Source organism: Coregonus clupeaformis, chromosome 16 (assembly GCF_020615455.1).
Source record: "Coregonus clupeaformis isolate EN_2021a chromosome 16, ASM2061545v1, whole genome shotgun sequence".
NCBI classification, from domain to species: Eukaryota; Metazoa; Chordata; class Actinopteri; order Salmoniformes; family Salmonidae; genus Coregonus; species Coregonus clupeaformis.
This window is the reverse complement of record NC_059207.1, coordinates 58604440-58628955: the sequence shown is the minus strand read 5'-3', so window position 1 is coordinate 58628955 and position 24516 is coordinate 58604440. Positions and strand designations below refer to the sequence as shown.

The window sequence follows — 24516 nt, the reverse complement described above, 5'->3', positions numbered from 1 at the left end:
TCTGGAGACAAATTATACAAATATAAAGCCCATCATATACACACATTCTTTCACTGAACATTTTGATTTTTGGAATTGGTTTAAGAAAGACATTATGGACGTGGACATGTGTTAGTTCCGATTGTCTGATCCTGCTGGCTCTCACACGCCGTAGCCCCTGAGTTGAGAGCGCAGGCTGGGGATGGAGAGGAGCGGGAGGGCTTGGGGTGGTAGAGGGACTATGTGAGAAAGAAAACCTATTCATCATCGAGATCGTTGCCTCCACCATCATGTGACAGGGGATCTCACATCACATCCTAATTGTAGTAGGATTGTCACAATACCAGTATGCGTTGATACCACAATAATCGATTTTACATGGCAAAAAAAGAAAACACGAAGCAGACTAAATTCTATGCTCCTCCGGAAATAAACAAATGTGACTCTGGGTGACAACAGAAGGCTGTGTGTTTGGAACATTAGCACTGTGTTGCTCAACAAATAAGACTGCCATTCAGTTCAAGGTGCATTATCAAAAGGTGCATTGACCTTCACTTTTAAAGGTAATTTACGATAGGCTGACATCAAGTGTTTACCATGAATGTGATCTCTGCGAATGTCAGGGAAATTACCTTTAATAGATACATCGCTGGTAGTGCAGTGCGCAGCGCTGCAACCGGCCTTTGAATGAATCCTGGCCGAAGTCATCTTCATGTTTTGTTTCCTTGCCATAATACTTCGGAGTGTCGCGATACTGGTATCGTGAAAACCCTCAAATGCAGGGATTGTTACGACGAGGCATATGGGCATAGGTTACAAGAGTCCTATCTTTATCCTCTCCCTCCTTGTGGGCAATGGATCTGTAAAATGTAGCAGGATTATTTGGCTAACAACACCCTTGTGTGCAGTTGCTCTATTTCTCAGAGAGTCTTTCCCCATCCTTCTCTCTCTTTCCCCTCTTGGTGTCAAGGGCAGGTTTATCTTCTTCTATCCTGACGCTTGGGCCTGTGTCAGGGGGCTGAGGCAGGGTCAGGGAGTGGGGTACCATAACAGATCATATCATGGTTCCCTGGGGACTTGTTTGGCCCCGCACCCTATCTACCAAATGCCAAGGTGAACTCTAATGTGCATGAGTTAGGATCCTACTACTGAAGCCCCCCTTCCCCCATGCATACAGTGAGGGAAAAAAGTATTTGATCCCCTGCTGATTTTGAACGTTTGCCCACTGACAAAGACATGATCAGTCTATAATTTTAATGGTAGGTTTATTTGAACAGTGAGAGACAGAATAACAACAAAAAAATCCAGAAAAACGCATGTCAACAATTTTAGAAATTGATTTGCATTTTAATGAGGGAAATAAGTATTTGACCCCCTCTGCAAAACATTACTTAGTACTTGGTGGCAAAACCCTTGTTGGCAATCACAGAGGTCAGACGTTTCTTGTAGTTGGCCACCAGGTCAAGTCATTAAGGTTTCGAGGCTGACGTTTGGCAACTCAAACCTTCAGCTCCCTCCACAGATTTTCTATGGGATTAAGGTCTGGAGGCTGGCTAGGCCACTCCAGGACCTTAATGTGCTTCTTCTTGAGCCACTCCTTTGTTGCCTTGGCCGTGTGTTTTGGGTCATTGTCATGCTGGAATACCCCATCTACAACCCATTTTCAATGCCCTGGCTGAGGGAAGGAGGTTCTCACCCAAGATTTGACGGTACATGGCCCCGTCCATCGTCCCTTTGATGCGGTGAAGTTGTCCTGTCCCCTTAGCAGAAAAACACCCCCAAAGCATAATGTTTCCACCTCCATGTTTGACGGTGGGGATGGTGTTCTTGGGGTCATAGGCAGCATTCCTCCTCCTCCAAACACGGCGAGTTGAGTTGATGCCAAAGAGCTACATTTTGGTCTCATCTGACCACAACACTTTCATCCAGTTCTCCTCTGAATCATTCAGATGTTCATTGGCAAACTTCAGACGGGCCTGTATATGTGCTTTCTTGAGCAGGGGGACCTTGCGGGCGCTGCAGGATTTCAGTCCTTCACAGCGTAGTGTGTTACCAATTGTTTTATTGGTGACTATGGTCCCATCTGCCTTGAGATCATTGACAAGATCCTCCCGTGTAGTTCTGGGCTGATTCCTCACCATTCTCGTGATCATAGCAACTCCACGAGGTGAGATCTTGCATGGAGCCCCAGGCCAAGGGAGATTGACAGGTATTTTGTGTTTCTTCCATTTGCGAATAATCGCACCAACTGTTGTCACCTTCTCACCAAGCTGCTTGGCGATGGTCTTGTAGCCCATTCCAGCCTTGTGTAGGTCTACAATCTTGTCCCTGACATCCTTGGAGAGCTCTTTGGTCTTGGCCATGGTGGAGAGTTTGGAATCTGATTGATTGCTTCTGTGGACAGGCGTCTTTTATACAGGTAACAAGCTGAGATTAGGAGCACTCCCTTTAAGAGTGCGCTCCTAATCTCAGCTCGTTACCTGTATAAAAGACACCTGGGAGCCAGAAATCTTTCTGATTGAGAGGGGGTTAAATACTTATTTTCCTCATTAAAATGCAAATCAATTTATAACATTTTTGACATGCGTCTTTCTGGATTTTTTTGTTGTTATTCTGTCTCTCACTGTTCAAATAAACCTACCATTAAAATTATAGATGGATCATTTCTTTGTCAGTGGGCAAACGTACAAAATCAGCAGGGGATCAAATACTGTTTTCCCTCACTGTATGACAACACACTGATGCTGATACATGATAATGATAACAGCACACACAGTCCTAGAGCTATGTATTCTGAAGGAGGACGTAACATTCCATAACAGTCACTCTCTGCACTTGTGAGTGACTCTTTACTCACACTTATGAGTAAAGGAATGCTTACACTCCGTTCTAGGTGGCCTTATTTCCGCCATGATAAGAAAGGAAGAATCCTCAGATCCAGGCAGACAGTACGGGCAGGGACCAATCCTCTCTCGTCTTCCCCAGACCAGGCTGCTTGTAGCGGGGCTCCTGTAGCACCCCTGTCCAACTTGATTAGGGCTCCATGCTCGTGGAGAGGTGATGAGTGCAGGGCCATGTGGCACGCACTAATGAAGCAATAAAAGTCACCACGGGGGGTGGAGCTGGAGGGGAGGGGCCTGCAGGTTGCCAGTGCCGAGGCAGGCGTTAATTGAGATGTCCCAATCAACTCATATTACCTCCGTATTGCACACATCACATAGCAGAGAGAGAGAGCGAGAGAATGGGGGGAGAGTTCCTCAGATCCTCCTCCATGCTCTTGTGGCTGAATGGAAGCAAGTACCCAAAGCAATGTTCCAACATCTAGTGGAAAGCCTTCCCAGAAGAGGCTGTTATAGCAGCAAAGGGGGGACCAACTCCATATTAATTCCCATGATTTTGGAATGAGATGTTCGACGAGCAGGTGTCCACATACTTGTCGTGTAGGTTCCCAATCTAGCTGGCTAGCTAAAGCCAACTTCATAAAATTGCTAGGTGGCTATTATTACAGAGAAACAACAAAACATTTCCATTTTATTTATTCATCAAGAAGGAATCAATAGGCTACAAAGCTAGATCAAATTCATTTAGCAAAGATATCTCCAGTGAGCCCATCACCGGCAGCTAAAATCAAATCAAAAGCTGTTTGTCACTCTACACACTCTCTTTTGTTCTGTGGTGCACCTTAGAAGGAATCACTTACTAAGGAGAATGGGGGGGACTCTCTGCCTTGTCCAGTCAGTGTGCCCCCTCCGCAAAATACCGCTGACAGATATTTTTATAAATAATTATGAAAAACCTGGGCTTGAAAATGAAGTTTAGTAATTTATTTAACATCTGATTATAAAAAAATGTACAGGACAAATCTGAAGGGGCATGTGCCCTTGTGCCCCCTATGGGCATGACGCCTCTGGTCATAGTTACAGTAGCCTCAAAATGTGGATGTGGATTTGTTACTCATTTTAAGGTTGAACATTACATTCGTTTTAAGATAGCCTTAACTTGGGCCTCCCGAGTGGCGCAGTGATCTAAGGCACTGCATTGCAGTGCTAGAGGCATCACTACAGACCCGGGTTCGATTCCAGGCTGTATCACTACAATTGGCCCAGTGTCGTCCGGTTTTAGGGGAGGGTTTGGCCAGGGGGGCTTTACTTGGCTCTAGCGACACCTTGTGGTAGGCCGGGCGCCTGCAGGCTGACCTCTGTCGTCAGGTGAACGTTTTCCTCCGACACATTGGTGCGGCTGGCTTCCGGGTTAAGCGGGCGGATGTTAAGAAGCGCGGTTTGGCGGGTGATGTTTCGGAGGACTCGACCCGAGTCCGTTGGGGAGTTGCATCAATGAGACAAGATCGAAATTGGGGAGAAAAAGGGTTATATACAGTGAGGAGAACAAGTATTTGATACACAGCCGATTTTGCAGGTTTTCCTACTTACAAAGCATGTAGAGGTCTGTAATTTTTATCATAGGTACAGTTCAACTGTGAGAGACAGAATCTAAAACAAAAATCCAGAAAATCACCTTGTATGATTTTTAAGTAATTAATTTGCATTTTATTGCATGACATAAGTATTTGATCACCTACTAACCAGTAAGAATTCCGGCTCTCACAGACCTGTTAGTTTTTCTTTAAGAAACCCTCCTGTTCTCCACTCATTACCTGTATTAACTGCACCTGTTTGAACTCGTTACCTGTTTAAAAGACACCTGTCCACACACTCAATCAAACAGACTCCAACCTCTCCACAATGGCCAAGACCAGAGAGCTGTGTAAGGACATCCGGGATAAAATTGTAGACCTGCACAAGGCTGGGATGGGCTACAGGACAATAGGCAAGCAGCTTGGTGAGAAGGCAACAACTGTTGGCGCAATTATTAGAAAATGGAAGAAGTTCAAGATGACGGTCAATCACCCTCGGTCTGGGGCTCCATGCAAGATCTCACCTCGTGGGGCATCAATGATCATGAGGAAGGTGAGGGATCAGCCCAGAACTACACGGCAGGACCTGGTCAATGACCTGAAGAGAGCTGGGACCACAATCTCAAAGAAAACCATTAGTAACACACTACGCCGTCATGGATTAAAATCCTGCAGCGCACGCAAGGTCCCCCTGCTCAAGCCAGTGCATGTCCAGGCCCGTCTGAAGTTTGCCAATGACCATCTGGATGATCCAGAGGAGGAATGGGAGAAGGCCATGTGGTCTGATGAGACAAAAACAGAGCTTTTTGGTCTAAACTCCACTCGCCGTGTTTGGAGGAAGAAGAAGGATGAGTACAACCCAAAGAACACCATCCCAACCGTGAAGCATGGAGGTGGAAACATCATTCTTTGGGGATGCTTTTCTGCAAAGGGGACAGGACGACTGCACCGTATTGAGGGGAGGATGGATGGGGCCATGTATCGCGAGATCTTGGCCAACAACCTCCTTCCCTCAGTAAGAGCATTGAAGATGGGTCGTGGCTGGGTCTTCCAGCATGACAACGACCCGAAACATACAGCCAGGGCAACTAAGGAGTGGCTCCGTAAGAAGCATCTCAAGGTCCTGGAGTGGCCTAGCCAGTCTCCAGACCTGAACCCAATAGAACATCTTTGGAGGGAGCTGAAAGTCTGTATTGCCCAGCGACAGCCCCGAAACCTGAAGGATCTGGAGAAGGTCTGTATGGAGGAGTGGGCCAAAATCCCTGCTGCAGTGTGTGCAAACCTGGTCAAGACCTACAGGAAACGTATGATCTCTGTAATTGCAAACAAAGGTTTCTGTACCAAATATTAAGTTCTGCTTTTCTGATGTATCAAATACTTGTGTCATGCAATAAAATGCAAATTAATTACTTAAAAATCATACAAATGTGATTTTCTGGATTTTTTTTTATTTTTTAGATTCCGTCTCTCACAGTTGAAGTGTACCTATGATAAAAAATTACAGACCTCTACATGCTTTGTAAGTAGGAAAACCTGCAAAATCGGCAGTGTATCAAATACTTGTTCTCCCCACTGTATATATATACACAGTACCAGTCAAATGTTTGGACACACATTTACATTTTAGTCATTTAGCAGACGCTCTTATCCAGAGCGACTTACAGGAGCAATTAGGGTTAAGTGCCTTGCTCAAGGGCACATCGACAGATTTTTCACCTAGTCGGCTCGGGGATTAGAACCAGCGACCTTTCGGTTACTGGCACAACGCTCTTAACCACTAAGCTACCTGCCACCACACCTACTCATTCAAGGGTTTTTCTTTATTTAAAAAAAGTGTTAAACAAATCCAAATATATTTTATATTTGAGATTCTTCAAAGTAGCCACCCTTTGCCTTGATGACAGCTTTGCACATTCTTGGCATTCTCTCAACCAGCTTCACATGGAATGCTTTTCCAACAGTCATGAAGGAGTTCCCACATATGCTGAGCACTTGTTGGCTGCTTTTCCTTCACTCTGCCGTCAGACTAATCCCAAACCATCTCAATTGGGTTGAGGTCGGGGGATTGTGGAGACCAGGTCATCTGATGCAGCACTCCATCACTCTCCTTCTTGGAGGTGTGTTAGGTCATTGTCCTGTTGAAAAACAAATGATAGTCCCACTAAGCCCAAACCAGATGGGATGGCGTATCGCTGCAGAATGATGTGGTAGCCATGCTGGTTAAGTGTGCCTTGAATTCTAAATAAATCACAGACAGTGTCACCAGCAAAGCACACCATAACACCTCCTCCTCCATGCTTTACGGTGGGAACTACACATGCAGAGATCATCCGTTCACTCACACCGCGTCTCACAAAGACACGGCGGTTGGAACCAAAAATCTCCAATTTGGACTCCAGACCAAAGGACACATTTCCACCGGTCTAATGTCCATTGCTTGTGTTTCTTGGACCGAGCAGGTCTCTTCTTATTATTGGTGTCCTTTAGTAGTGGTTTCTTTGCAGCAATTCGACCATGAAGGCCTGATTCACACAGTCCCCTCTGAACAGTTGAGATGTGTCTGTAACTTGAACTCTGTGAAGCATTTATTTGGGCTGCAATTTCTGAGGCTGGTAACTCTAATGAACTTATCCTCTGCAGCAGAGGTAACTCTGGGTCTTCCATTCCTATGGCGGTCCTCATGAGAGCCAGTTTCATCATAGCGCTTGATGGTTTTTGCAACTGCACTTGAAGAAACTTTCAAAGTTCTTGAAATGTTCCGTATTGACTGACCTTCATGTCTTAAAGTAATGGACTGTTGTTTCTCTTTGCTTATTTGAGCTGTTCTTGCCATAATATGGACTTGGTCTTTTACCAAATAGGGCCATCTTCTGTATACCTTGTCACAACACAACTGATTGGCTCAAACTCTTTAAAAAGGAAAGAAATTCCACAAATTAACCTTTAAGAAGGCACACTTGTTCATTGAAATGCATTCCAGGTGACTACCTCATGAAGCTGGTTGAGAGAATACCAAGAGTGTGCAAAGCTGTCATCAAGGCAAAGGGTGGCTATTTGAAGAATCTCAAATATAAAATATATTTTGATTTGTTTAACACTTTTTTGGTTACTACATGATTCCATATGTGTTATTTCATAGTGTCATTTCATGTCTTCTCTATTATTATACAATGTAAGAAATAGTAAAAATACAGAAAACCGTTGAATGAGTTGGTGTGTCCAAACTTTTGACTGGTAGTGTATATACTGTGTGTGTACAAATATATATATATATATATATATATATATATATATATATATATATATATATATATATATATATATATAAATAAATTAAAAATTAAAAAGAGCCTTAACTTTAGGCTATTTACTGTAATACAAAAGTAATATTGAATTGTGTTTGGTTGACAATGCAACCAAATATCAACATTTAAAGGAGGAGATGTATTTAGTGCTTGGATATTCCCATCTCAGCCACTGGCTTAATCCCATTCTTTAACTTGTATTTTTGGTCGAGTTGGAGACGTGAATCCAACACATAATGAATAGGCTATTTATTGTATTTCAATCTCGAGACATAAATCCAACATATCAATTATTGATTTGGAATAAAATAAATCCTGAAATTAAAGCCAGACTAAGTCAGTGACACAGATGGAACAATCCAATACAGAAGATGAATCTCCTTTAAATGTTTATATTAGGTTGCGTTGACAACTAAACACGCAATTCAATATCACTACATATCATTAAATTTGAAATCAACCAGAGCTTGAAAACCTAGGCCTATTGTGTTGTCTATTGTTAGTTGAATTCTGGGTTGAATTGAAACAATAACTGTTGATGACTTTGCAAATGCCATATAGGCCTAAATAGCAGAATTGATTATACAATATATGAGTGATAAAGTACGGTCACATTTCATTTGCTTTGTTAAACCTACCCTTTGGAATGACTTCGATAGCAACAGTGAATCTATTTTTTTTTTTTAATTGGAGATCCATTCTCAACAATCGTTCTCACAATAGCACATTGGTAATAGTCAGTGACGGATATCATAGCTAAGCAGGGCTGGGCTTGGTTCAAATCCTTGATGGGAAACCAAAGGGTAACTGTAGATATATTAATTCTCCAGTAGGAGGTGCTGCCCAGCCTATTGTTTTTTTCTTCTCATAGTGGATATAATGTTGAAGATCTGACGTTTTAAAGGTATAAATTAAACATTTTATACGAGATTTGTCTATGTTGATATTTGGTTACCTTAATGGCATAATCCTGTGGTTGAAATTTCACCCTCAAAACAACAGTTGACAACTGATGACTTTTTTGAAATCCAATGTATTCCCCTAGATTCCATGTCACAATACGTTGACAAATGACGTTGAAACAATGTTGATTCAACCAGTTTGTGCCAAGTTGGTAGGAAGTGATTTCAGATGCAGTCACAGTCAAATCTTTCAGCTGCCTCAGAGAAAGAGGTCCCTCTTCTAGTAGTCCCATAGGACAGTCAGTCAGGTCAATGTCAATGTCAGTCCTGTGTTGTGTCGTCTCAGGCCATCCACTCCCATCTGTGAGCTGCTGGAGCACAAGTATGCCCAGCACTGGCTAGAGGAGCAGCAGGCCAAGGAGAGAGCCCTGGAGGAGAGGCAGCTCAACATGGTGAGATTTGGGGACGAGTGGAGAGGAAAGGAGAGGAGAGTGGTTTTAAAGGTAGCCAGGAGCAGTGTTCTCCAGGGTTGGGTTCAATTCCATTTTCAGTTCGGGGGGTGGATTGAAATTACAATTAAAGGATTCTGAAATTGTCTATTGTTTCGTATGAGCATTTTTCCATTCATGAATTGAACGTCAATTTACTTCCTGAATTGACTTTATTGAAAACTGAATTGAGCCCAAACTCATATGCACTATGCATCCTGAAGACTGGCACGCAAGGAAGGGTTATTTATTTTTTATAACCTGTTTTGGAGAAGGTATTACCAGCAGTAGTAGTAAGTAGTACTTGTAGTGGTGGTGGTATAAGTATTAGTATCCATGTTGTGCTTTGGCCTTTCTAAATGTTCTATGCATGTCCATTTCTCTTCTGGCGTGGCTATCCTTGCAGCCTAAGCTGGGCCGCATCCAGGAGACACGGACAACTCTGTTGAGGAAGAGTCGGCCCATGCCTGAGTCTACCCCGCTGTGGAAGCTTCCCCGCTTCCAGCAGGTAAGAGCCCAGTACAGTAACACCACAGCACAGCTACAGGGTCACCAACACTCCAGACTAGACAGCCCAACCAGTTTTACTGTAGTTGTTCTATTACCGTGCGTGTGTGAGTGAGAGAGGTGTATCCTGAAGGCATTTCTACACACAGTCCATAGGGAATCAGTGAGGAATGGAAGGGGAAATAATAAATAATATACTGCCTTAGGGGAGGTTTACAGTCAAATTTATGATTTACAACACACACACAGGCATGTGTAGACCCACACACCCTCAGTGATCCCCCTCGCTCACCTACCTCATGGCTAGCACAGGCCTCCAATTAAATCAAAGTGATGTGTTTTTATTGGCGTTTTACAATGACAAGTGGGCTATCATTGTGACGGCTCTACCTGTCAGTGAGGCAATGAAAATACTCCATTGACAATGCCCACCACTTCCAATTATGGGGGAATCAGCCTGCTGCCGCGCTAACGATCCGCCACTGCCTTCCACACGCATACACACACACAGTCTTCCCCACCTAACTTTACTTTCCCAATTTCTTCCCATTCCTCTCCTTTCCTCCATATATATTTCTGGTGCGCTGCCTGGTGTCGAGGTCTGCTTTCGATGCCTGTCAGCTTTAATGAGGCGATTTAAGGTTTATTTTGGCGGCACGCGCACCGCTAAAGTCTTTCTTGTCTGACAGCAGACGGTGAAAGGCGAATGTTAACCTTATAAAAGACTTAACAATCCTCATTATTTTCTGTCAAGTAGCATTTCTGATGGCTCTGGGTTCGGCATTTGCATCCCTGACTTTTCCGGCGTGCTCCGCGTTTCATCTGCTCATCATTTGTTTGTTTGTGTTGTCATTTGTCTTTTACATCTCTCAATTCTATCTTTGTTGAATCGCTTGTTTTTTCTTCCCCGTTTCAATAAGATGCGATGGTTCCACAGGATACATGATTTCTTACCAAACAAAGAGAACATAACAAACAAGTAAATATTTAAATAAACAAATGACACACAGGCAATGTTACACTGTGCTTTTTTCTGGCATGTAGATTTGATAAGGGAACTGATGGGAGCTGTTTTCTCAGTGTTTGAAGCATCCTACAAGCGATTTGCAACATGTTAAATGTAAGAAAAAAGTGTGTACTTGCAGGATTGACTGGCAGTCCGTATCTGAGGACAACTTTTATTCCAAAATCTAAATGTATTTTAGAAAGTACTCTTCCACAATCCACACACATCAATCTAAATGTATTTCAGAAAGTACTCTTCCACAATCCACACACATCAATCGAAATGCCTGGAGGAAAGAGTGAGAAAAGCCTGTGGAGATGCATTATATGTAGGCCTCAAACTCTCCATCACATCTTTCAGAATGTTTACTCACACATTGGAGTTGATCCACATGGCAGGTCCCTTTCATTTTGTTTCCAGTGTTGAGCCCTATCTAGCAGGATGGATTGATCGAAGAGCCCACAGTCATATCTATATAAGACTTTCCTACACATCTATATAAAACGTTGCCATATAAGACTGGGCCAAGTCAAACTCACCATAACATATCTCTATATAAGACTGGTCAAACTAACCATGTCACAAGCCAAACTCACCATCACTGTTTATCTTTTATCTGCAGGTTGGCCCAGCTCTGGACACCTTCCGGGATCCATATGCTAGAAAGAAGGCCTTCAGTGCCCACTTCTCAGACTCAGTGGCACAGACAGGACAGCTGGGCCAGGCACCCTAGACTGTGGGTTAAAACATACATTAGAGAAGAGTCTATGTAGTAACTGTTGGGGTAGGGAGTAGGGGGCAAAGTCCTGTTTTCCAAGCGGCCTTAATCAAATTGCTCACAGATACAATCAACCTATATGTATTACTGATACTGACAATGTCATTATCATGGGATTTTACTGATTTCTACAACTCCTCAATAACACCTTGTACTTTGAGTTTTTCGACAAAAGAACTGATATTGTACTTTTGGCCGAACCTACACTGTTACCACCACAAGGATTTGTAATATCATGTTTGTAGATGACACTACTCTTTAACTCTGTGAGAAGGTAAAGTACAAAACACTAAAATGCTGTGAAAACGTGTTCCTGGAAAAAATAAAGGAGAAATATTTTTAGTTAATCAAATACACTAACATATTAGTGAGTGCAGTTTTGTGTTTCTATTAACAAGGAGGTAGAAAATCTAATGCTTCACTTTTCACTGTTTGTTATTAGGTCATAGCTTGGCTATAAATCTTTTTCTCTGGTTGTGTTCCAAGTATAAAATATTTGATGGAAAAGTCAAACTGATTTAGCTTCATTTACTTCAATAAATTAATATATTCTATTTTCTGTTTGTTTGCCCACATAGAAAATCATCTGTTTTCTATGTTCATTAGCATAATATAAGGAAAACCACAACCTATACATACGGGACATGTGTAACAGATGGTACTTTGTACTTCTTCTGTGCTGTGTTTATAACAGGAAGTGGTCAGTCAGTCAGTGGTCCCACAAGGATGTTGATGGCTGTAGGTCTGTCTGGTTTGCATGTAAAATTACAAGAATGGGATTTGATCATCATAAATGATAACAATGACAAACATATTACAAAATACTATATATGTATAGTGAACCAAAAAGTAACATGTAACACTTTCAATGATTTTACTGAGATACAGTTCATATAAGGAAATCAGTCAATTGAAATAAATTCATTAGGGCCTAATCTATGGATTGAACGACTGGGCAGTGGCGCAGTTTTATTACAGACAGACATACTCCTGTTTCATCAGCTGTCCGGATGGCTGGTTTCAGACGATCACGCAGGTGAAGAAGCTAGATGTGGAGGTCCTGGGCTGGCGTGGTTACATGTGGTCTGCGGTTGTGAAGCCGGTTGGACGTACTGCCAAATTCTCCAAAATGACATTGGCTTATGGTAGAGAAATTAACATTACATTCTCTGGCAACAGCTCTGGTGGACATTCCTGCAGTCAGCATGCCAATTGTACGCTCCCGCAAAACTTGAGACATCTGTGGCATTGTGTTGTGTGACAAAACTGCACATTTTAGAGTGGCCTTTTATTGTCCCCAGCACAAGGTGCTCCTGCATAATGATCATGCTGTTTAATCAGCTTCTTGATATGCCACACCTGTCAGGTGGATGTGCACAACATTTTAGAGAAAAAAGCTTTTTGTGAGTATGGAACATTTCTGGGATCTTTCATTTCAGCTCATAAAACATACACTTTACATATATTTTTGTTCAGTACATATACCGGACACTCCCAAACTCACTCCACAGCAACCCCAGTAGATGAGCAGAGCACAACTGCAGATCCGGGTCACAGCACCATTATAAAGGACGTCACGCTGCTTGCTTAGCCATACCGCTTTCTCCCGATCCAGCTCATACCAAGACTCGAACTTGAGACCTCTGCCTCGCAAATACACACGATGGGCCTCCTGCCTGAAGCGTTCTAACCCGTTGCGCTACTGAAAAAGGTCAAATTCTGTAGCACAAGTGGCTACACTTCAGGCTAAGGAGTGTGTTTCATCGATCCTCATCTGCTACACATGTACATATCAGACTGGGAAGAACTGACATTCACGATCTCCCCCGCATCTACTAGCGTAGCCAATTGCATTAGACCTACACCTAACATGCCAATTCAACAAACCAATACAAATATGTAAACATTGAAACACAGATTTCTGCAGCGGCAAAAAGTGCAAACATAAACAACCCTGTTAGACATGGATAACCAAGGAAACATGTACATCTAGGATACCAGAGGATTATTGCCAGCGTTGGTAAAGGTGTAATGGATCAGTGTGGAAAATATCTGTATGGAGATAGATATTGGGCCTGGGCCTCATAAATGATGTCTCATATTTACAGTAATGAGTGAGATGAAACAGGGTAGTGGTGGTAGAATCCCCCACTCCTCCTCCCTCCAGTTTTGTCTACCTGGACACTGTCTCCTGTAAGTCGCTCTGGATAAGAGCGTCTGCTAAATGACGTAAATGTAAATGTAAATGTAAATGTCAGTCATCACCCAAAACCTCTCTGAGCCAATGGGCTCAGGGCATTGTGGAAGACTGTTAGAGGCACCTTTAAAAGCTGACAATTGTGCTTTAGGTGTGAACAGGGTCACTAGGGGGCTGTCTTTTCTGTTTGCTTGGGGCCACAACAGCATCCATATACAGTACCAGTAAGCCCATCATGTACGTTCGTGTCGTCAGTGTCTCCCGGTTTCCTCAAAGGCAGGACGTGACTGCAAGACCGCATGGACCTGAAGACTGGTGCTGAAATGAACTCGCTAACTGGTTGAGGTCCTTCCCTTACAGGGGAAGTTTACTCTACAAAACATGTGGAATTAGGCTATTTTTAACCTAGGATTCTTTTTTTGGGGGGGAGCATAGCCTACAGTGTCGTTTTCAGAACATAAACATATGTCTACAGACACGCTTCAGTAAAACGCATAGGCCTAATGACGGAAAGTGGATAAAAACAAATTGCCTGGTCAAAGTTGTTTTGGGATTTTCCAACTGGACAGTTGACTTGGTCTCAAATTGTAGTTTAAAAGTACGAAATTACCGATTTGCCCTGTGCTTATTGATCATGGAGGTCTCCACAAACGGGTCGAGTTTTGGGATTGACTCTCTGCTGTCTCACAGACCAGCAAGCCCACACATTTTGAAACGAGACAGTTCGATCGAAAAATGCCGGTCTCCACTGGAGTTAAGCCCGAGGTCCGACCTGGAAAGCGGCCGCTCGTCTCCTCCCTCCCCACGACCGGAGTCTGTCGAAGATGCGATGCACAGACATGCTTTTGCACTAGAGTCCTCGCTACAGCATGGGCAACTGCCCCAGCCACGGACAGTCGCATCATCTTTTCTTATTCGCGATATTCTTGCAGACTATAATAAACCACTTGCAGCATGTGCCCCCTACAAGAGTCATGGACATCCCATGTCAGACTCAGAGCAATTTGAGTCCAAAATAGCGGACGACTTTATGGATAAAATCCACAGCAACTCGTCCTCGGACAATGAATACAAAGGTAAGCTTTATTACTTGACATTGCGTAAAACAAGTTGACAGTGAGAAAATTGCTCATATAGACGGCTATTTTAAGAATTGTCAAATTATGACGGGCTTATAAATAGCCGGATGTCTTTTAAATAAAAAATTTTTTTAACGTTAATAAAAAAATAAAAACTAGGCTATGATATTAGTTCATCAATTATATGAAAACATTAGGCCTATAGCCCAATACCCTTGATTTGTAGGCCTACTTCCTATACATTAGTATTTATCTTGAGAGAAAATTAAATTACAAGCCCATTTAACTGCCTTTAAATGCAAACAGAAATAATCAAAGTATAGTCCTATATTATGATTTGTTCAATAAGGCCTTTAAGCGTAAACAATGTATCCAGCATGGTTAATTGACAGTGGCTGCAGCTAACATAATAATAATAATAATGTTATTTAACTAGGCCTATTATAGGCCACTTTAATATTATAGACCGTTCCTTATTTGTGATCAACCTGAAAGTGTGTGTGCCTAAGATGACTGGTTTTCATTGCATGGATGAGTGGTGTTTCGTATATCAGATTGTCTCTCTCTCTAGTTGGTTTATCATCCACCGATACATCCAATTTTTCGGGGATTGGCTGCAATTTGTCCATCTGATAATCAGATTTGTAACCCGAGGATCTTGTCAGCTCTTTATTTCGGATTTATCCACGGTCCTGTGAAGTCCCGCCAGTCGGTTGACTGGTTTCCATCCCTTGTGGATCAATTAACTGGATTATTGTACTCCCTGAGAATCAGATCAGCCCATATAAAACCCAGCTTTCCCGCTTCACATATCCACTGTGCAATAACCATGGAAACAACCGAGATATTTTATAAATGTGGCAGTTATAGGCCTATAGCTAGAAATCCCTGTCCAATCATAACCAAGATTGTAGGCTAACCTGAAAATGTCCAGATCACAATTCTACCCTTTATGGTTTTGGTTGTATTTTGGTCATGTCTCTAGTTGTAAATACATTTTCATTAATTTTAGCGAGAGACCATGACATGGACAGCAGCAGGGACAGTCCGTCGTCTCGGCTGAAGAAGCCCCGGAAAGCTCGAACCGCTTTCAGTGATCACCAGCTGGCCCAGCTCGAGCGCAGCTTCGAACGCCAGAAATACCTGAGTGTGCAGGACAGAATGGAGTTGGCAGCTTCGCTCAACCTCAGCGACACTCAGGTCAAAACTTGGTACCAGAACAGACGGTGAGTTGCTAGACAAATCGAAACAGTCATTTGTAATTAATGTAAGTAGGCCTAGTTCTTGGTTCCAGCCACTCAAAAATATGTTATTACAAACATATAGTTTTGGCTAAGTCCTCCCATATCGTTGTGAAGAAATTACGCGCAACACAATTACACAACACATTAATAATACATTACTGCATGATGTATCAATAATTGAACTGCCGTGCTGTAATTACACAATTGCTATAATTATTAATTATTTACCGATAAAATGGCTGTCAGCTGTGAGGCGTTTTGACATATTTCCCCCTAATGTAGCTACATTAATGTTTATTTAATAAACACCATAGGCCTGTTGGATGCGTAAAGTAGGCCTATGAAATATTCTGGGCTACATCCAATTCTATAGCCTCCTGCTTGTTATAATTGCAGATAACGATGCCCAATAAATTGTACCTATAGCTTGATTTTGTTCTCTAAACCCTAATTTTCCTGTTTCGTTTTAGAACGAAATGGAAGCGCCAGACTGCGGTTGGACTGGAATTGTTGGCCGAAGCTGGCAACTACTCGGCTCTTCAAAGAATGTTTCCCTCGCCATATTTTTACTCACACAGTCTGGTTTCGAACCTAGATACCACAGCGGGTTTATATATGTACAGAGGACCCTCGGCACCACCACCTATCCAGCGTCCGCTGGTTCCACGAATTCTACTCCATGGTCTTCAGGGAGGCGGGGAGCCGCTCTCCTCTCTGTCTGGGGTCCTCCCTCGACCTACACATCGATGAACGGACATAGCTGTCAGCAGCCACGCAAGCTCCTCGCGGACAAACAAATGGGACTGCACATGAACAAAAAATACTTTGGGTCGATATTTCTGAAATGTAGTGAACAGTTTGGCTTTAGGGGAAAAAAGGCCAAATAAACATTTATGTTTGTAGGCCTATGTGTAATTGAACATTTTGTGTTTCAGAGCAGGTTTTTTCTTTTTTCTTTTTTAGGCAGACGGATAGGCTATCTTTTATCAAAGTGAAATTATTGGATTTAGGCCAAAATGCAATTTTAATGTTAGCACAAATCTGGGTCTGGATTCAATTTGTATCGCTGAAGTTCAGCGTTCGAGCTGGCAAAGGCAATGTTCCCGCATTAGCGGATACTGCATTCACGATAAACGATGCATATGTCGGCTCAATCGGAAATTAGCTTTACATTTCGATCACGCAATCTGTAACGCTTCAGCGATAGATTGAATAGAGCCCAGTTATTCTCTAAAAACAAAATAAACACGTGGTTATAGCCTATGTTGATAGCAATATTTATATCCTTGATATTTGCAAATAATGAAGATGTGTGGGCCTACATTCCAGATTTATCTTTCGCATTTAATTCAATATGACATTCATTTTTGCGCTCAAAATTGGACGACCAATACGGGGCAACAGTGAAACTTTTTGAAGACGTAGCCTAATTTGAAATTGTTCCCGCAATGTCATGTGGTTATTTCAAGGTATCCCATCCCAGTTAAAGCCAAAACAAGGGGTTGTATTTAAGTTTCTTAAATGTACTTTTACACATTTTACAAAAATAACCCTACACTCAAAATATGTGTTCGAAAGAAGACAGTACAGTTAGAATTTTTATTTTATTAGGCCTATTTAACATGTATTTTGACAGGGAGTCATGTTAGCCAATCAATGGGCACAGAATTGCACACTGGCCTCTATATGGTTCAAATGAAATTAAGGAATCATTAGAAATGAAAGCAAAACGTGGCCTAGGGTGGTCTAGCAGTCTGGCCGCTGCTTCTGGTGCACAAAAACACTGGATAGGTGCAGTGAAATGTGGTGTTTTACATGGTCAGCCATAGTAGTAGGAGCCCCTGGAGCAAATTAGCATTAAGTGCCTTGCTCAAGGGCACAACATATTTTTCACCTTGTCGGCTCAGACATTCGAACCAGCGACCTTTCGCTGCAGCATGGGTTCGAATCAGGCCCACTGCTATTTCAGCACACTCTCCTCTTTCATCTCTATCTCTGAACCTACAACTAAATGTTCTTTAATAAAGGCCCAGTGCAGTGTTTTATATACATTTCCACACTGTTGGAATATTACTGTGAAATTGTGAAAATGATAACGCCCTTTTAGTGTAAGCCAAATTAACAAGTGGGCACGGTCTTCATTATGGTGTCTTGACAAACTTAACTAACTCGTAAAATATAGCCTACACGTTAAATAAAAATATAAGGTCAATTCGACATAATTAGCTGTTAAATACATTTCAGATTTGGTCAAAATTGATGTTTTGCAGAAGGCTTCCTATAGCCTACATTTACATTTGATTTAAGTTTCACAAAATCTAATTGCAATTCCAATCAAGTGTTCATATCTAAAATGCGCTTGGTTACAAAATTATCGATCATTTCTAAGCCACACAGAATTAAAGTCATCCGATAGAAATAGGTATAATCAATAGTGGCATACCTACATAGAACTGCTAAAACGAATTGTCAATATGCCAGTAGTCAGGCCGTTGTAGGCTATAACTAATGTCGTGGTGGACCTTCTGAACAGCTGGCATTATTTGTCAATAATAGATTTGCCAAACAATTAGTCAATAAAATATTGAATGAGCGATTATCACAGCATCGTGAATGATGATGCCAATGATGACTCCTAATTCCTTAAGTGCTGGTGATGGTACCTTGGGCTCTTGGCCAAAATGCGATAACAGCTGGTGCCCGGCCGATACTGCCTGCCTGATATGACGGTGGAGAGACTGGGACGGGACAGCTGGTCAGCGGCGACGTACGCAACACTCCCTCCGACTCCTCAGCCCGGGTTGAAAGCTACTCTACCTGGCGATTGGTGAAATTCAAGCCAACCAAACTTGTGAAATGGCCCCCAACAATTCAAACAAAAGATAATGTGTGTTGGTTAGAAGTCAAGGAATTAGGGATGGATCAACATTTACATAATGGGTACCTGGAGGAAAATGGGTGGAGGCAGGGTCATGCTTTTTCAATTTCAGTCAAGGGGAGGGTTTAGTCTTTTATTTTATCATCTAGTCCAGGGGAGGGTCATGTAGTTTGTAATAGATTAAATTTCAAAATTTCCCAGTGTTTTAGAATTACTTGCTTAAGAGAGAGATTAACCTGATGCCCCCAATCATCTCTGATTCTCCGCTGGGTGCGCAATATCAAGTGCACCTATAGGCTATTTAGTGTGGTCTCAATCAAATGAGCCATAGCATATAGGCTACGAAGGGCCTGCTCGGAGAAACAAAGAGAAAAGTTATATTTCTAAGATAGCTTCTGGGATGGTGTAAATAAAACAATGCCGCATTACAAACTGCAATAGCTATTCTAACCCTGGGCCCCGGCCTGCTCTCCTCTTGCTGATCAAAAAACGTAACAAATGGCTGTTTTGTGTAGGCCTACGGTGTCATTTCAGGAGAGGCAAAGGCTTCTTCCGAAAAAAAAAAAGGATTATGCTTAGTCCTAAAAATCTTGCGTGCGGACTAGCCTATAGCCTATGTTCTGTTCCGTTTGAAAAGGAGAGCATGAACATGAGGAGGACCGGTCAACTTAGATTACTTGCTACTACTATAATTGATTTAATTAAAAACAATATACAGTACATTCGGAAAGTATTCAGACCCCTTGACTTTTTCCATTTTGTTACGTTACAGCCTTATTCTAAAATGGATTAAATAGGTTTTTCCCCTCATCAATCTTCACACAATATCCCATAATGACAAAGCAAAAACAGGTTTTTAAATGTTTACAAATGTATACAAAAATGGTAATGTAACACTTACATAAGTATTCAGACCCTTTACTTAGTACTTTGTTGAAGCACCTTTGGCAGCGATTACAGCCTCGAGTCTTCTTGGGTATGACACTACAAGCTTGGCACACCTGTATTTGGGAAGTTTCTCCCATTCTTCTCTGCAGATCCTCTCAAGCTCTGTCAGGTTGGATAAAGGCCTGATTGGTGGAGTGCTGCAGAGATGGTTGTCTTTCTGGAAGGTTCTCCCATCTCCACAGAGGAACTCTGGAGATCTGTCAGAGTGACCATTGGGATCTTGGTCACCTACCTGACCAAGGCCCTTCTCCTCTGATTGCTCAGTTTGGCCGGGCGGCCAGCTCTAGGAAGAGTCTTGTTGGTTAGAAACGTCTTCCATTTAAGAATGATGGATGCCACTGTGTTCTTGGGAACCTTCAATACTGCAGACATTTTTTAGTACCCTTCCCCAGATCTGTGCCTCGACACAATCCTGTCTCGGAGCTCTACGGACAATTCCTTCGACCTCGTGGCTTGGTTTTTGCTCTGACATGCACTGTCAACTGTGGGACCTTATATATACAGGTGTGTGCCTTTCCAAATCATGTCCAATCAATTTACTTTACCACAGGTGGACTCCAATCAAGCTGTAGAAACATCAAGGATGATCAATGGAAACAGGATGCACCGGAGCTCAATTTAGTGTCATAGCAAAGGGTCTGAATACTTATGTAAATAAGATGTTTTTTTATTTGTAATAAATTTGCAAAATTTTCTAAAAACCTGTTTTTGCTTTGTCATTATGGGGTATTGTGTGTAGATTGATGAGAAAATGTTTTTATTTAATCAATTTTAGAATAAGGCTGTAACGTAACAAAATGTTGAAAAATGGAAGGGGACTGAATACTTTCCGAATGCACTGTATCTCTCACCCATGATGTAGGCCTATTTATCAGAGTTATTGACCTCACAATAAGCCAGATTCGAGTAATTTACATTGTGGTGCTGAAACCTGAAGCATCAGCCATGGCACAATCAATCGGAAATTGACAGCTGATGGTGCAGAAAGTAGGCAAATTCAAGTAGGCATAATTAATTTCAATCCTCTAAAATGTAATTAGACTAACAAGAGGGATTTGTGTTGGAGCCTATTTCTTCCTATTTAAGAAATAAGAGATAGGCCTACCTTTGTGACAAACAAAATCAGGTTTTAAGCTGCTATATCCATAGATTTGTCAGTCAATTCCTCCACCCACCATGCACTCTTTAAATGACAGCCCTTCACTGACACAGAGGTAGGTTAAGTTAAGACCAAGAGTCGAATTGAATGGGTATGAGAGGGTATGCCATAGGCCTACTTTTTGTGAAAGAAAATGGCAAAAAGCACAGACCTACCCCTTGTTAGCTTTTGAAGCAAATAAAATGGATCCGATGATATAGAGTAATCTATAATAGCGCTTTGGTCTGCGATGCCTTATGCTAGAGAAACAAGCTGTAACATACTTGGGAAAGACGTGACCCTGATGCATATGGAAATATAATTGTTTAGTTTCTTTGACATTCAGAGGTTGAGCTACAACCTTCTATAGCAGAGGAGACCAAAAATGGACTTCTGTCACTATCAATTTATGACGCTATATACTTTCTGCACACTAGAAGATTTTTAAACCCAGACGGCTTTTAGGCAAACACTAGTGACCTCTCGTTGGTTTAAGCCACAGAAGAGTAGCCAGCAGGTAAAGCTTAAATTTGTCTGTATCGGTAGGCCGACTGTCTGTGTTGGAAAGGTAGGACTAACTTTTGAAAGTACCATGCTCAGATTCCTAATGACATCTCAGGATGAATTATAGGGACAGTTTCATTGCAAACAAGACACACTGATTAGGCATTGGAGAAATATGATAAGATGAACACATAGGCCTATCTCGCTGTCCATTCTTTGCCTGTAATTTCAGTAATTTGTGTGGTATTAAAAAAGATTCTGCTAATATGTAAAATGACATCGAATTGCATGATATATTTAGAAAAGGCTATTGTTTCTCTGACCTGCAAATACGATGACAGATTAATGCAATGCTTTTATTACAAAGGAGATATTTCCACCCCTACTCTTGTCCACGGTGGTATGCGAACCCGCAACCTTCTGGCCGGCAAAATCCCTGCGTTGCCATGTAATGCTTACAGAACGAAGAACAGTTTCTAAAACTGCATATCTAAGGCTCTGGTCTGTCCAGGAAGTGAGGATGTTCTCTGCTATCCACTACGTTTTAATTATTATTTTGAGTATAGAGGGTCACTTGTTTTTTATTTTTTCAAGCATTCAGGGAGGGTTTAGGTAAAATATATTTTGCTGAAGAGAAGGACATCCATTTTCATTTCAGAGGATACATTTTCTCCATGTAAGCCTTAAAATAAATAACATTCACTCCCTATCCTGTTGCCTGTGCATTATAAAAGGGGAGATTTGCCTCACCTATTTGTAAACGCATGCTAAATTGCATCCATCTCTCAGTATTATAAATATGGGAATTATTATCAAATCTGGAAATCCTTTATTCTGCATACTATTTCTAATGGGATCAAATACTAAGACATTTTGCCTCAAGTAATATTTGGATTCATAAACCATGACAATTATGTTATGAACTTTGATACATATGAAAATAAAATAAATGGCCACAAACGTCAATACCTGTATAGCATACCAATCAACCAACCATAACCTATTTGTAGGAATGTTTGGTAGTATTCACTTGGAAGTAAAAAAATAAATAGAAAAAACCCGATTTGAATTTCCTTTTGTTTTATCGGAACATGAGGTCATATACAGAGTATACCAAACATTAGGAACACCTTCCTAATATTGAGCTGCACCCCACTCCCTTTTCCCTCAGAACAGCCTTAATTCGTTGGGGCATGAACTCTACAAGGTGTCGAAAGGGTTCCACAGCGATGCTGGCCCATGTTGACTCCAATGCTTTCGACAATTGTGTCAAGTTGGCTGGATGTCCTTTGGGTGGTGGACCATTCCTGATCCACACGGCAAACGGTTGAGCATAAAAACCCAGCTGCGTTGCAGTTCTTGACACCAACCGGTGTGCCTGGCACCTACTACCATACCCCATTCAAAAGGCACTTACATATTTTGTCTTGCCCCTTCATCCTCTGAATGGCACACATACACAGTCCATGTCTCAATTGTCTAAAAGGCTTAAAAATATTTTTTTAACCTCTCTTCTCCCCTTCATCTACACTGGTTGAAGTGGATTTAACAAGTGACTTCAATAAGGGATCATAGCTTTCACCTTTCATGTCATGGAAAGAGCAGGTGTTCTTAATGTGTTGTATATTTTGCTTATATGATTTGACATACTCAAACATTTAAGATGGCATGAATGCATTTTGTTTCGTTAACGTTATCACTTTCCATGATCTTGGGTTATTTTATTAAACAAATTCAACAAACATACCTTTTCAAAATTGAAAAGAGAATAACCATACTCTTTTAATGAAACAGTGACACACTTAACTTGTGTCGACATGATAGACCATGGTGCGTGGCTCACCATACAATTCATTATAAAATAATACACACAATCTGAGACTATGTCAGTCTGATCTGAACTGCTAAAGAAAAACACTATACCCACTATGTCAACTTCTGGGGCCCCATACTTGGGGGTGTTGTGTCAAGCACTGCTCTGGGATCAGTTCTGTACAGAGACACAGTGATTGTGCAAAGGTAGAGGGTTAAAAGGTTATGGTTAAGGATGGAATTCACCCATCCTTAAGCTACACAACCAGCACAATCACAAATCAACCCCTAGAACCCCTTCCCCGTTCTCCATGCACCCTTTTAGATCAGAAGAAACTGGGCGTAATGAATATCATATGAGAGCCACTCCACCTAATCTAAAAAAAACAGCTAGGTGGAGTTATTACCTTACTTCCACTATAATGTGATCGTTTTAGATCTACGAGGGGCCGTCACAAACATGTCTAGACTAAAGCTGCTAGGGACTGGAGATTGGTTTAGGAGTTAGGAGAGCTGTCCTGGGTGAGCGGGGATAACCTTTCAGCACCTGACTGCTATTCCACGCTGTCCTCCTCTCCGTCGGCTTGGGTTCTCTTCTTCTTCTTCTTCTTGGCTGCGGAGTCACCATCCATCCCGCTAGCGTATTCGGAGCGCATGAGACTGGCCACCCGCTCTTTAGTGCTCAACTTCTTGAGAGGTCTGAGGGGAGAGAGCAGAGGAAGCAGCAACTTCATTAGACAAGCAGTTCCTAATATACCCATGGGTGAAACATGAACACTCAAATCTCTCAACTTCATCCTGAACATAATACTAAACCTCTTCCCAAACAAGCCACAGCTAGCCCAAAGATGGCACTACAGGGGAACAGACACATATCTCCGGCTGTGGTGAGTACTAAAAACCTATCTTCACAAGGAGGGAAAGGATTGACTGACTGTTGTGTGTATAGGAGGAGAGCATCTTTATTGACCAGCGATAACTGCTGTGTCGCCTCGCAGCAGGGGGACCATGTAAAACCAGCCTGTGTCTTGATCTAATCAATAACCCCTGGAGCTGGAGCCTGCCCCGCCCCAGGCTGCCCAGCCCAACTCCAGCCCCCTGAGGGACATTAAGGGTCCACGGAGCACAGTAGTCCGCAGCAAACACCCAGGGCAGTGACACAGATCACCCCAGAGGAGCCTGCCTCCCAGTAACAGGATTATTGATCTGCAGCTATAGTGTGCTCTATAGGGACCCCTACTGGAGGACATGTGAATAGGGAGCCTGACTGACTGAAGAGCGTATATCTACACAAATCTCGGTTAACCCAGAACTGAATTCTCAGGTAATTGGTCAGA

The 24516-nt window shown here is 42.1% G+C and overlaps 3 protein-coding genes across 5 annotated transcripts in view; 2 read left to right on the top strand and 1 right to left on the bottom strand.

Moving 5' to 3' along the window:
- The window catches only part of cfap77 (cilia and flagella associated protein 77), a 79417-nt gene extending 67507 nt beyond the window's left edge, over positions 1-11910 (top strand). Inside the window, exons 4-6 of one of the 2 annotated variants that reach the window (XM_041900548.2) lie at positions 8947-9052; positions 9495-9596; positions 11224-11910. In XM_041900548.2, the coding sequence (XP_041756482.1) occupies positions 8947-9052; positions 9495-9596; positions 11224-11334 (319 nt within the window). In that variant the 3' untranslated portion in view covers positions 11335-11910. The remainder of the gene's footprint in view (positions 1-8946; positions 9053-9494; positions 9597-11223) is intronic. The other variant, XM_041900549.2, reaches the window with a different exon arrangement.
- Positions 11911-13743: 1833 nt separating this feature from the next.
- barhl1a (BarH-like homeobox 1a) lies at positions 13744-17755 on the top strand. The gene is made up of 3 exons (XM_041900551.2): positions 13744-14652; positions 15668-15881; positions 16370-17755. The coding sequence occupies exons 1-3, from the start codon at positions 14211-14213 to the stop codon at positions 16647-16649; spliced, it is 936 nt and encodes a 311-aa protein (XP_041756485.2). The 5' UTR covers positions 13744-14210; the 3' UTR covers positions 16650-17755.
- A 5312-nt stretch (positions 17756-23067) lies between these two features.
- ddx31 (DEAD (Asp-Glu-Ala-Asp) box polypeptide 31) overlaps positions 23068-24516 on the bottom strand; it is a 43840-nt gene continuing 42391 nt past the window's right edge. For both annotated transcript variants that reach the window (XM_041900553.2, XM_041900552.2), the window contains exon 21: positions 23068-23878. In XM_041900553.2, the coding sequence (XP_041756487.1) occupies positions 23734-23878 (145 nt within the window). In that variant the 3' untranslated portion in view covers positions 23068-23733. The remainder of the gene's footprint in view (positions 23879-24516) is intronic.

Excerpts from the sequence above, each read along its gene's own strand:
- barhl1a (XM_041900551.2), top strand. The coding sequence starts at position 14,211 with ATGGAGGTCTCCACAAACGGGTCGAGTTTTGGGATTGACTCTCTGCTG. Across the intron at positions 14,653-15,667 it reads CTCGGACAATGAATACAAAG|CGAGAGACCATGACATGGAC; the intron begins GTAAGCTTTATT and ends CATTAATTTTAG. Across the intron at positions 15,882-16,369 it reads ACTTGGTACCAGAACAGACG|AACGAAATGGAAGCGCCAGA; the intron begins GTGAGTTGCTAG and ends GTTTCGTTTTAG.